This window comes from Manacus candei, unplaced genomic scaffold (assembly GCF_025592945.1).
Source record: "Manacus candei isolate 608988 ecotype Guabito, Panama unplaced genomic scaffold, ASM2559294v1 h1tg000020l, whole genome shotgun sequence".
NCBI classification, from domain to species: Eukaryota; Metazoa; Chordata; class Aves; order Passeriformes; family Pipridae; genus Manacus; species Manacus candei.
In genome coordinates, this window is record NW_026138068.1 from 4,297,308 (window position 1) to 4,311,244 (window position 13,937).

General features: G+C 49.9%; 1 protein-coding gene across 12 annotated transcripts in view; it reads right to left on the reverse strand.

Moving 5' to 3' along the window:
- Positions 1-13,937, reverse strand: part of NCOR2 (nuclear receptor corepressor 2) — a 238,542-nt gene that overhangs the window by 87,812 nt on the left and 136,793 nt on the right. For all 12 annotated transcript variants that reach the window (XM_051785667.1, XM_051785666.1, XM_051785665.1 and 9 more), the window contains 2 exons: positions 12,228-12,280; positions 1,498-1,564 (listed from right to left, as the gene is read on the reverse strand). In XM_051785667.1, the coding sequence (XP_051641627.1) occupies positions 1,498-1,564; positions 12,228-12,280 (120 nt within the window). The remainder of the gene's footprint in view (positions 1-1,497; positions 1,565-12,227; positions 12,281-13,937) is intronic.

The window sequence follows — 13,937 nt, forward strand, 5'->3', positions numbered from 1 at the left end:
AAGCCTTTTCCCCCAGCTCCTTGATATCCACCCAGAGCAACTCACTCTAGGTTTAGCACAGTAACTGGCCATTTCCACCAGAAAGCAGCTCTCAGGCGCTTCCCTCCTGATTCCAGTAAAACCGCACGATGCTTTGCAATCCCTGTTTTAAGGAAGGGAATATTGATCCGCTTCCCACCACGGAGAAGTCCTCACCTGCGCCAGGAGAGGTGCCCTGAGTAGTACCCAACTGCCACACCACATCCTGTTGAAGGTATAAGCCCTGTAACCCCTCACTAGAGACCTGGAAGAAGTTTTATCATGGAAAAGTCTAAATGAACATGTATTTGGACACAAATGGGAGACACGATCATTCCTATGGAGTGCAGTATCTGTGGCTTTTGGAAGACTGCTATAAAATGAGGAAAAAGCAAAGCATGGGAAAGAAAAGGAACATGCCTTTATTCACCATAAATAAGAAAATAATGAGATTACTGGCTCAGAAATGCCTGTCTTGAAAGCTACTTTTAAAGCCAGAGCTTTCAAACCACTTTCCAGGCTTGTTATTTTGAATTTTTCCAACAATTCCTCCCAGTTGGAGTACTTCTGTCCAAAACCACCCCAAAGGCATTGAGAAAACCTGCACCATTGGCAATACAAAACACTAGCACCAGCACCTGAGCCTGTCCCAGAACAGAAACACCAAGTCAGGAGACAGCATTTCCATCTTCCACATGAAACATGAAGCCCTGCACCACGAGCTGAATCACCCATCACCAAAAGCCACCACAAAATTCACCTTCCTGGTGGGGGCAGTTGGTTGTTCTGGCATTTACCCTTCTGTGCTGATTCTGCTTCCCAACTCCTGCCAGCAATGACCACAACTGTCAGCACCAAAAACGTATAAATTCTGTGAAACCCACTTGAACCTTCTCCCCTGTTTACTGGGGACCTGCAACAAATGCCTTTGAAGCCCCATAATCACTCCCACCTTGCCCCTTACCTAACCAAGACCCATTTCCTTAAAGGACACCGAAACTCTTTCGTGAGCAAAGCTACCTAGAAACAAACTCGCGCAGGGCTTGGATTTTGTTTTAAACCACAAATTCCTACAACGTTGCTCTGTGGTCAGCTGGAAGGAGTCAGAGCAGCCTCCAGACCATTTATCGGAAGCAGAGTCAGCTTGTTTCACACCTCTCTTAGGGTTCAATTACTCACAAAATAGACATTTATGCTGTGAATAGGCTTTCTGAGATCAGTGATGGGCTCCGCTGTGATTAAGCCAACCCCACATGTTTGCTCTGCGGGGGGCACTTGCGGAAGGAGGTACTGCCTGCAGCAGGATCAGGGACCTCTACTTCACATCCATGTTATTTTAAGCAGAAGAGATTCCACAGCAATGCAACAGGCAAAGTACCGAGCACCAGCACCTCTCTGCTGGAAACCATCCTTTTCTCTCTCGCTTAATAAATTACACGGCTTTATACGTATAAAATAAGGTCTAAGGGAATCACTCACCCACTGTTTGCGCGCATGATTTCTCCTCTTAAAGTACAAAATTAACTTTTTCCGCATTGCCTGGTTTCTGTAAAGAGAGAAAAAAAGATGAGATCCGATTAAAGAGGAGGCTAAAATACACAGCCTGGCTTTCCCCCTCCCCCCCCCAAAGCAGTTTGCAACACAGTTTCCACCTTAACTCGGAATTACATCAACTTCAGAGCAGCGAATGCTGTTATCTGGGAACTCACACCAGCTTAGAGAAAGACAAACAAACCCTCCGACATAGGGAACCTCGCCCACATCTGTTGACGTGGACTAAGGTTCAGAACTAAATCCATAAACTCCCATTCTGTGAACCTTCCCTGTTTGCTCAGCATCGCACGCGGGTAGACGTTCAGCTCTGCATCTACCAATGGGTCAGGTTGTTTCTTCATTATTTTTACACGTTGATCTGCAAAACCCCAGTGGGTTCTCAAGAGTTGGGGGGCTCAGGCCAAGCTCTGCATGGCAGGAGGTGACCCCCCCCAAGCACCCCAGTGTCTAGGGCCAGCAGTGATGGGGCTGTCGGTGCACACATGCTCCCAAAGGGTTGTTCAGCCCGGGCTCCAAGGTGAAGTCTCCTGCATAAGGAGGCAGGATCACAGCAGGGCTTGCAGCACTTATCTCCTGACCTCTTGCTTCCTTGGAGTCGTGCCCAACAAAGCTGCAAACAACCAGCCACGAGAGCTCAGCCACTTGCAGAATTAGGACCTCAAGGGAGAAACCAGCCACCGCAACCCCAGTGTCTGCCCAGACACCACCCTGCTTTCTTCTTCTTTCTAAAGGCAGCATGAAATAACTGCTCAAATAGAAACAGCACCAGAGGTGAACGGAGCTGGAAAGGCTGCAGGAGCTCCCAGAGCCTGCACAAGCCCCAGAGCTGAGCTCCTGTGGTTGTTTCTGTTACTAATATTCACAGCAATAAAATCTCTAGGTAAAAGGTACAGATCAGGGGCAAAGGAGTTTCCTTAAGTCTTCTATCCTGATTAAAGGCAGAGCTGCAGCGTGTAATTACTGATCAGGAGCTTAGCAGTCTCATGTAGGCATGTTCTGTGGGATTTACCCGACTGAAGAGACACCCTTGCTGCTTCCTCATTCCCCTCCTGCCTGGCTAGCGGGAAGGGAAAAACCACCCTCCTCTCCCTATAAATCCTTCAGCCTAATCAGCAGCAAACAGGACTGTTTGGGAAGGGGCAAAGGGTTCATCTCACTGAGAGAGGAAGTGGGGGCAGTCCTGGCTAAATTTAGGGATGGAGAACATCACAGAAAGCATCAACATTTTTCCCTTTTTTAACTCTCTTCTGGCCACACCACTGAACCATGCACTGGCACACACAAGAATGACAATGATCCCACAGCAAGCGCTGTCCTGGGAAACACAGGTCCCTCCAGCCCACTGCTGAGGCTGCACCACCTCTGCACTGGCAGCATGTTGGGGGATCCCATCCCACAGGCATGTGAGCAGCCTTGGGTGAGGGGGCCTTCAACCAGGACCACCTCAGAAATCAAGTACGCTGCTAGAGGAAAGGCAGCAGGATTCAGGACAGGGATAACCCCTTCTCCAGCACAGCAGAGTCACATTCAGCTTTGTGATCTCTTTTTAGTTCATCAAGGAGGAAACTCATCAGGCTTGATTCTTCAGGTAAGGGACGAACAAAGAGTCCCTGACGCCTGCCTGAGCTGCACCATATCTTCACTCCCTTTGCCTCTGCCTTCAACCCTCTGATGCAAAAACAGACCTTGATTTCCAAGGCAGTGCTAGCAAGCAGTGCTCATACCAACGGAAAACACCAGCTACCAGCAGGGAACAAGCTCCCATGTCCCCAGCTAGAGCCACACCAAATCCCTGTGCACTCCCGATTCCAGGCAGCATCCACATCAGCAGAAGGCACAGCCAAGTGACGGAGCTGGAGGCTCCTGCAGACCTGACACATGGATCCACAAACGGTTTTCTGAGTGAGGGCTTGAGTAGCAAGCTACATCCTTTGATTCTCTTTCAGGAATCAAAGTGGCATTGATCACTGGGGGAGGAAAAACCAAATAAACCCACGCACGGGGCACTTTCTGCCTTTGCTCTTGTTTGACATGTTTTTACGAGAGACCCACTGCTGTTGTGGGCTGCACTATGAAGCCCAAAGGCCACCTTGTTAGACATGTTTATAACTATTGCTGCTGCCAAAGGCTTTTCCCTCTGGATCACACAACAGCACCACCTTTTGTTTCTGCCTGTGTGGGGCATCCATGGAGGAGCCTCAAAGGGGGTCAAAGGTGACTGGCTGAGCTACACCTCAATGCTCATCTTGGTGCAAAGAGCATTCACCTGCCTTTAAAGGTGAGGGAAACTGAGGCACAGAGTTGCAGTAACATCTGCCCACCTGTGCAGGGAGGGAAGCATGAGAAACGAGGAGCAGGATAATGCTGTGCTGAATGCTCCAGAGCATCCATCTCCAGACACACAGGTAAGGTCCATCCAGCAGCATCCAGCACCTGTTTGTCAGCCCCAGCTCCTCACACGCTCCTGCATCCCTTCATGTTGCACACAGAGAGCTTTCATCACCGGCCCCAGCGCCGTGTGGTGCCACAGCAGGCAGCAAACCCCGCAGAGACCCCGTCGGACAGATTTCCTTCCACGGCTTCAGCTCTGTGCGAACAAGCTCTGACGGGTCACTGTGCCCAACAGACACATTCTGGTTATTTGTTTGTTTATTCCAATTCTAACAGAGGCTCTAACACAGAGAAATCGCTGGGGTGACAAGCATGCATGGGGATGGTTCCCAAGAAGGGGTCATGGATTGTCCCCTGGGGCCAGCCCAGCTACATCAACCTCTGCTCTCCCCCCGTCAGCCTGGGTGACATCGAGGAACAACACAGACTTTGACACGCTGCTGCTGGATCTGCCGCTCAAGTTCTCGGAAAAAAGGAGCATAAATGAAGGAAATTAGAAGCTCTAATGCAGCTGATGTGTTGCCTTGAGTTGTGCATCATGGCTGACCTTGAAAGTGCTAATACAGGCAAAGGCTTAATGGCTCTGCAGCTGCAAAAATCAGGAATGCCTTGAAAGCTGGTGTATGTTTACCACCACCCAGGCTGAGGTAATCAAAGAGTGAAAGGATTAAAACAACAACAAACCCCCTCATGCCCTGAATGTTTTTGCCACTTTATCTTTTTTTTGTTTTGTTTTGTTTTTGCATAAGGTCAACCTTTCAAAGGTTAATACAATCTCGGTAAATATAAATAGGCTTCACAGTTTATCTTGCTACATGTACTGCTGTTACTTAGAAACCGTTTGCAGGGAGGTTAATTCGGGCCACATGTCTCCGAAGCACACGCTGTGCTCCCTGGGCAAATCACCGAGCCGAGCACAACCGCTGCGGCACAGGCGGGGAAGGTGAGGGCTGTCTGCTGGGAGTCGGGCACGGATGTAACCCCTGTGGAGCGACACATGGGAAAGGTCGCTCGTGCGAGGTGCCAACCCTCCTCCATCCTCCTCCTCCTCCTCCCCAGCCCGTGGTTTTCTGGGGCACAAGAAAAGCATCACGGATGGAGACCTGAACCGCGGAGAGGTGAAGAAATCAGGCGGCTCCCAGGCAGGAGGAATGGAGGCTCCTTAGATAAAGCAACAGTGACTCTTGTGGGCAGTTTTAAGTATTGCTGGGCTGGCACGTCACACCACGCCGGGTGGGGAGAACATGCGAGCTCGTAAGGACAGGGTAAGCTGGGAAAGACACAGAGCCCGCCCAGCTTCTGGTGAGCTGGTGTTTGGAGCCTGCCAGATGGCACATCCTCATCCTTGTGGTCAACGATTCATCTAATGGATGGTGCCCACCTGCATTCCTGACTTCCCTGTGGCTGGGGGCTCCCTGGTGTGCCCACGGGGAAGGACCTTGCTTCTGGTGCAGCTTCACACAGCATCCCCCAGCACCGGCTGCCATTTCCCACTTGCCTGCCTCAGAGCAGCCCCAGTCTAACATTTCCCTCTGAAGGCAGCTCTCCTCCAGGGTTAGGACACAATATGCAGTTACCTTCTCCGTGACAAAAGCTATTCCAGCCCTTTGGTCACCAGAGGAGCTTATCCTGCAACTTCTCTGCTCCTCTGCAGGGAGCAGGAGACAAGCCAGTGTGGGTCATGCACCACAGCCTTCTCCAGAGAGACAATGACCATGTGAGCTCCTGCAAATGCCAGACACAGAGTTGCCTCCAGACAGCCCAGGAAGCAGGATTCACACACTGTCTATACTCTTGGGTGCGATTCTGCAAGAGGTTTTTATCCTCGTATAACTCATCCTCACCTCCCAGCCCCACTGCCCTGACTGGCGAGCCCACACCAGAGCAGGATTCTTGGAGCCAGCCTCCAAACCGCTGAGTGAAACCCATCTCCCTCCCTGAACAAAGCAAAGTGAGCCCTGTGGGAGCAGCCGCTTCCACCTTCACTGGTTTGGCCCAAGGTTGTTTTTGTTTTATGGCTTTCACAATGGAGCCAGTTAGGGAGAGAACCTGTAACTCCGACTTTTGAGTTACTTGGCTCAGATCCACACGAATGACTTGGACACGATCCTTCCGGAGGCTGCGATACTAAAAGGATGTGCGTGCACACAGGCGTGTCGGTGCTGGTGTGTACCCACGTGTGGACACTGCCAAAGCCCTGGGATAAGGCTCCCAAAGGGTACAAAGAGCCAACGCACTGCGGCACACCTGGCCGAGCCCGCCGAGACCTTCAGCCGGTGCAAGATGAGATGAAAGGAAGTTTGATATTTGAGCAAAACTAATCAGGGGTATTTAATTACACAGGAACGTCTTTCATCAAACAGCCAAGGCAAACAAAGTAGGGACCAAGCTGCAAAGAGCAATGGGAAGGAGGCAGTGAGCAGCTGGCAACGCCATTGTACAGTGAGATGGATCACGCAGGCAAGGGTAGGAAACGGAGGAAGCTCCTGGCAACTCCAGCCAAACAAAGCACAGGGAGATGAGGGATCTGCAAATCAGGGGACCCGAGGAGCACAGCAAGAACACTCTGAGGTGAAACCAGCCAAGAGGCAACGGAGACCAAAACAGTTCTGTCCCCCATGGTGAGGCGGCTCCTGTTCATCACTGGCATCAGGATCCCAAGCCGCAGCTCAGGGCAGTCACTGACTCCCTGCAGCCACAGGACGCCCCACAGCGAGGGCAGGGAGTAGGTCACCCTGTTCACGGGTCACTGCACGCATTCCCTTGCTCGCTCTGAAGCGGCTGGAGCACATGGCTCCAGCTGCTAACACACTGTAACCTACTAACCCCACAGCAGGGCACGCTCCTGGAAAGCCAGCTGTTTGGAGCAGTCCCTTCCAATATTCAGCAATGTTTTTCTGGGGAAGAAAAGGGAAGCAGATCTTTAGTTAATTTACCCCAGAGCCCTTGAGCACTGGGATGGGCTAAGCCCCCAGCACTATTGTGCCTCCGAGAGCAGAGTGGCAGAGGTTCATAACTCTGGATGTACAGTGAGGCAGGCTGTCTGTGCTCAGAAACAACGCCCAGGAGAAAGCAGCCAACCCAAGGTCTCCCAGCCTCTCAAATCATGTCCTCTGCAGCTCCAAACTGCACTCAGCATTGGAGGTCCAAACTCAGCACTGTAACTCGTGAAGCAGTTTATGCTGTTAATTCACTGGTTCACACACTGAGGCCAGTGGGATGCTCCAAGGAGGAGATGCCTTGGCAAACACGGGCACCTTGTTATCAGAGCTTGCACTGGCCAGACCCCCAGCACTGCCTGCCCTGTCCCTGAGCCATCTCCTTGTGAAGGTGCTCAAGTGATCCCTTGGGCAGCAGCTACATCCACAACCACAGTTCCTAACACCAGATGAGAAATTCCTGCCCATCCCCTTTAGCACCCATGAGCTCAGGACCAAAATTAGACAAATGCAAGTGCAGAAGCACTTCTGGTCATCAGTCAGGCACCCGTCCTATGCCTCTGTCTTCCCCTGAAGCCCAAGTTGACACTGAAAGTCCAAATGCTGCAAGATAGTCCCCCCAAAACCAGTACTGGCTTTTCACTGGCAGGAGAAAGAAGCAGAAGGTTGCAGTGTGTGTCTCCATCCTTTAGTAATTCATCACCAGGTAATGCTGCTGCCTTGGTGCATGCCAGTAGAGAATAAAAGAGATGAGAAACCTTGAATGGGATGAGCGGGGAGCTGCTAGGTGAATTTCTAATGAGGAAAATGTCTACAAGCACTAATAAAAAGACCTGAAAGAGAATGCATTAGTAATGACAGGGCTTGAAAGAACATTTGTGTTACATGTCAGGCTTCAGCTATGAATTTAGAGGCAATCCAGTGCTACTAAATCCCCTAAACAGCAAGTAATGAAAAGATGTTAAATTTCCCAACGTGACAAGTGATTTTGAAAGCCACAGTTGTGAGACTTTCAGAAGAAAGCTGTTCTGCTCTTTTGGGGGGGGGGGGGGGGGGGGGCATTTAGAAAACAAAAAGATATTCAGAAGCCCCGAAACCTCTCTTAAAATCCTGACTTCAGATTTTGATCCTGCAGAGGCAAAGTTCCCCCCCTCTCCCTGAGAAGCTCTCAGCTACAGACAGCAATCCAAATGTGCAAATATTAACAGTACGCTCAGCGCTGCTGCCACTGGATCCGGACACATTAGAAAAGCCAAATCACACCAAGCTCTCAATCTGTTTTAACTTTACACTCAGACCCTGGTTCTCCAACACTTCTCCAAGCACCTCAAGGGGATGCAGCCTGGTTTCACCCTGATGTTCCTGAATTTCAATGTAACAGCAAGGAGAAGCTCTCAAAGGGAAGGTTTAAAGCAAACCCTGTGAACAGCACCTTGCACACACTTACCCTGGGCTCTTCACTTTTCCTTTTCTGTGCTTTTTCAAGGCTCAGAAGCTCACATTTTGCTTTCAAATACAAATCTCACAGAAGATGATTGCAAGATGACTGCTTTGGGAAAGGGGGGAGGAGAGTCCTACCAGGCTGTTTTTCATGGCTGACCGAGCAGGAATCTCCCGCCGTAGAGACGAAGGCCCCCTTGGAGACTATCTCTCCTAACAGACAGCAGGTAATTGATCCTGCTCATGTGAACAACATCTTGTCATTTTTCAAACACTTGGAGGAAAGAAGGTTAATATCTTTGGAGCCAGGAGTCTGGGGAATACGTAAAGTCACTACCGTGGCAGGGTGGGAAGGGCATCTCTCATCCTTGTACATCCATCTGGCAAAGCACTGACATAAGAGACCTTGACCAGATGCACTGGTGCTTCACTGGTGCACCAGTAAGTGCCTTCTGCATTTGTTGTATTTCATCAAAATGTAAAAAAAGGGTCTTTGTAACCTCTTCAACTGATGCAGAATTACTCAAGTGGTCTCCAGTTGTGTTCAGGGCTGTGACTCATCCTGAAGGAACTTGTTGGTCTGTTGCAAAGCCAAAAAATTTTCACCTTGAAAAACAGCCAGGGCCAAGCCAGCTACAGGGGCAAAGCTCATCCCATCCCTAGGAAACGAGGGCACTAAACACCGTCTTGCTCTCTTCTTTCCTGACGAGAGAGTGGCAGAGCCCTTCCCTCCGACAGAGCAGGTATTTCAAACAGAAAGGACACATCAAAGGTAGGTCAAGTCTTTGGAACAAACCACTCAAGGGTGCCTTGGATCCCGTGGCAGATGTAGCATACAAAATTAACCATGTTTGCTCGAAGCCTGCACTCACAGGTGAACCGAAGGGACCGCGCAGACGGGTAACAGAGCACAGCCAGGCAGCTAAATAGGACTTAAAAGCTTTTGAAGCTGCAAACACTGGAATGAACTGGGGCATGAAATTAATTTTAACTGTACTGAATAGGAGACAGGCCATAAAACTCCATGGAAATAAGAGACCGGTAACATTTTAGTAAGAGCAGAAATTCTGCCGGTAACTCCCCAGTCAGCTCTATTAGCATACGTGACTCATCCCAACTGAAAAGCAAAGCAAACAAGAAGGGAGAATTAAATGAGTGTTGCAAGGCAGAGAGTATGGCTGTGAAGAAATCGAGGAATCCTGGCTTTGTGATATTCAAATGCCTTCCCACTGACATTTGCAAACATTCAACTGAGAAAAAAAAAATCCACACCAGGAAACATTAAAAAAAAAAAAACCCAACCTATAAAAGGTATTTGTGATAGTTAACAGCCTGGCCATCTTGTGCCCAGGTATAAGGCTCCAAAACCACCTTCATGTGGCAGCAGTTTCCACTTGGCACAATGCAGCCAGGATGCAATGAGGGTTTGTGGACAGAATCAAAACCCAGATGATTCTTCAGCAATCTGCCAAAAGGCTTTTTCCTCATGGCTAAATCTGCATAGGGTGAAGCTGTTCAGAAGAATCTGCATCCAATTACACCTTGGCAAAATATAACCTGTGGTGTCCTGGCAGCTGTCCTGGTGCTCTAATGCATCTGGCTGGTGTCTCCCAGCACCCTGAGGATTTCCTCCATCTCCTATGGAAACAGCCACCTCCAGGCTATGGAGCAGAAGCTGCTCTTCTGAAGCAGAAAAGCATAAACATATTAAGAACAAGGGAAAGACAAAAAATAACTTCAAATGCATCCCATGGAAAAGTTATAGTTATATATATAGTTATATATAGCTACAGAGTTATATATAGTTACATATATGTGAACATCCAAGCATGACTTGGTCAAAACAGGGAAGTTTAGTATCTTTTCCTCTTGGTCAAAGGACCCTGAATTATTTACTTGGAAGAATCACTGAAATCTTGATTTCCTATCTGCCTCCCAAGCATCCAAATGTGGTTTAATGTGCAGCAGGGACACGGAGATGGAAAAAAGGACACACCAATTTCTCTGCATGTCCACCAACAAGTAGCAAAGTGCAGATCGGACCCCAGGACCTCTGAGGCAGACCCATGTCCAAAAGCAGCCAACATCTGGAGCCCAGATCGCTCAGGGGCCTTTCTCTGACCTAGATCTGTAACTGCGCTCGGCTGGCATCAATAACCAGCTGAAGGCAGCTAATTGCCAGGTTTCTGGAAGGAGGAGACGGAGGCTTTTCATTAAAATGTGTGGTTTCCTTCCCGTATTTTTGCAGCATTAATCACAGAGAACATTAACCCCAAGCCTGCCTGCTCCAACCTCTCCTTGGTCTGTCACCACCACCACTACAGGGACTGCCGCTGCCCGGGGTGGGGATAACCCCATGGATGCCTACAGAGGCAGGGATGGAATGGAACACGTGCTCCCATGGCACGGGAAGCTGGTTTGACTGGGCTTCACCTCTTGTCAACAGTTTCACTCCTGACCTGCGCAGTCGGTTCCCTCTTGTTTGTGCCTGTCTTTCAGGCAGCAACCCAGGACAGGAAATTGTTTAAATCACAGGAAAATGTGATCACAAACCCACAAATATTGGCAGCGGAATGGAGAGTGGGTGAAGTATCTGGATCTACGTTTTAACTCGTTCTTTCAAGGACAAAACTTGAAATCAGCTTGAAATTGCCACCTTCTGTGCCTGGATTAGGATGGCTACAGGGCCCTTCAAGGCAAGAGAAGGTCCCCAAGAGCTGGTGACTTCCACGCACCATCAGTGCCAGGGGTGAGACACAACCAACAACACAGAGAACACGTTCTTGGGCCAGCACCTGGTGCTGCACAAGATGCTTTATCAGTTGTCAGCCCACTGAACTGACAGGCACCCCCTGAGCCCCATGGGAACCGAGGGGCTGGGGGTGCTGCTGGGTTTGAATGTTTTACAGCGAGTGCATTGCTGGGATGATCCAGGAAGCCTTGGGTGGAGCAGGAACAGAGCGGGGCCAGGCAGCGAGCAGGTCACGTCACCAAACCCTCCTCACTGCAGCCCTTGGGGACAAGACAGCCCCTAAACACCACCAGCTCCCACCAAGCTCCCCTAGAGCAAAGGTACAGGAACTCTTCCCCTATAATTCCCTGGGATCAATTAACATACCGCTGAAAAGAGATTATTAACTTTTGTTAATAGATTATTAAAGATGATTATCACCAGCTGACCGAGCCCGTACCAAAATAGACACGCTGCAGGCAGCTCAGAGCAATCATCAGTTCATTCAAGGCAGATAAAAAGTTTCAGATCTGGTTTGACTATTTAAATTTCCAACAATAATCACAATTATCGCTATTCTCATTATCTGTTACATTTCTTCTATGTTCAGGAAGTCACTGTGGTTATTAAACGCACGCTGATGATTAAATCATGTATTGAGGTGATAAGTCAAATTAGATGATTGCTAAGTCTCAGTAAGTATCTTTGAAACAACCAGTTGTTATTAGACATTCAAGAGGTCCTTCATGAAAATCTAATTGTAATTGCAACTTTCCATTTTACCTCATCTTTCTCGCATGCAAACACACACACACACACACATACACACACACACACACACACACACACTGGCAGCTGATTTTGTACTTCAGTATTGGTGAAATACAGAAGAAAGCACTCAAGGTGAGCGTTCTCTGGGAAAGCATCAAGGGACTGGCCAGGACCTGGATCCACCCCCCAGGAAAATCAAACAGCACTTTCAGCATCCACCTGAAGCTACAGCTCCCGACTGCTGGGCTCCTGGAGCTGCTCTGATAGGATGCTTACAATTCCTCGGCAGTTTTAATCCAGGTCTGGGAGTGAGCTGGCATCCCTCCCGCTCCAGCCTAATGCCCAACCTGACATTTAAAACAGCTTTATTGCCACATACTTACATTTTAATGTTTTCATGGTACTGCCTGGTGTCTGAAGGCTGGTTGTATAATGGCTGAAATAAATAAGAAAAATGAAAAGGTATAAAAGGTACAGTCTGACATTCAGAAACTTAAACCCATCAGAAGCGCTGCCACCTCGGTGCAGGTTCCCAGCCCAGGCGACCGTCCCCGTGTCCCCAGCCCCACTCCCGGCTGTACTGGAGGGTGCTGGCTCCCTGCAGTGCTGCTCGAGTCCTGGTGCATCCCGGCTCAGCCCGTGGGAGGGCAGGCAGTGCTCGAGCGAGCTGGCTCAGAACAAGCAATTTGCGACGTCGTCCAGATAAACACGGCACGGCGAGGACGTGGCTGTTATTCACCGACTGAAAACGCAGTGCGCCTCGGAACATATGACATGGGGGAGGCGAGGGGAAAGGGGGGCTTGGGGAGCGGGAAGAGACAGTCTGTGTGCTGCAAGTTGTTATGTCTACACGGCAAAAGCCTGCCTGAGCTCTCCCAGGGAGCCAAGTGCAGGCAACTGCAGGCAGGACAAGCGTTCACCCCTGGGGTTTCCAGCAATTCCAGGGGTGGGTTGGCCCCTGCGGATGTCCCACAGCCCCCCAGCATCCATATGTAGAGCAATGATTGTCTGTCCCTCAGGAGAGGCAACTGGGCTCCAGAGGACAAGTGTTTTTCCCAGGGTGCCCCTTGGAGAGCCCAGTGATTGTGGCTGTCTCTAACACCAGGTGTGAGCACCCATCATGGGGTTGCTCTGCCCCCCACATCCTCAGTGCCAGGGACTTCCATGGGGAGTCAGGAGAGCTGGATCCATCCCTTGTCACCTTCAGGTGGTCACTGCCCCTGATACCTCTCCTTTCCCATCTGCAGGGTGATGTACCCTTGGGAACCTGCCACAATGCAGGGTCCCACCTCTGGAAGGGAGAGATACCACAGAGACCACACTCAATTCCACTCATTGTGATTAACAGTTCAGGCCACACTCTAGGACCTGCCATCAGTTGTGTCCACACCAGCAGACTGACAAGATGCTCAAGATTAAGGCCTTCAACACTTCTAAATCACTGTCTAAGCTGCTGTGAATATGTCCAAGACTGGGCTAACGCAAAGCTTGTCACGGCCCAACCATCACCAGCAACTGGGCACTTAATGACCTGTTCAGGCCCAACCACAGAAATATCATGCAAGTACTCAGGCAGTTCATCCACAAACCTTCCCCAAACCAGCTGTGAGCATATAACATCTGTGGCCAAAGGCATAGGGACGTGTGACATCCAATTCCTGGCTGAAGGCAGCATCCTGGCCATGGATACTGACACACCAGCTCACCCTCCTACTGTGGTCATGGGGCTGAGGCTACGCTCAGGGTCCACTTGATTTCATCTCAGATTAAACACAGGAAAAGAGCAAAACATCTGCTGAGCATCTGCTCAATCAGGTGAGCAGCACAGGGGACAGGACCTGCAAACAGAGGTGGGTTCCTTTCTCCTCCATTTCGAAGAAGGTGTCACTCTCACCTCCTACCCAGTATCTCCCCATCACCATCATAGGTGCTTGGCACAGAAGCCTGTTTTTCCACACAGCCAGCCTGTCTCTACTGCTCTTTAAAACAGATACTGCCTCACTTCTCCCCTGCCACACACCGGGACAGCCACATCGATCCGCACAGAACGCAGACTGGGTGTAGCTCTCCCTACTCTCTGCAGCCCATCCTTG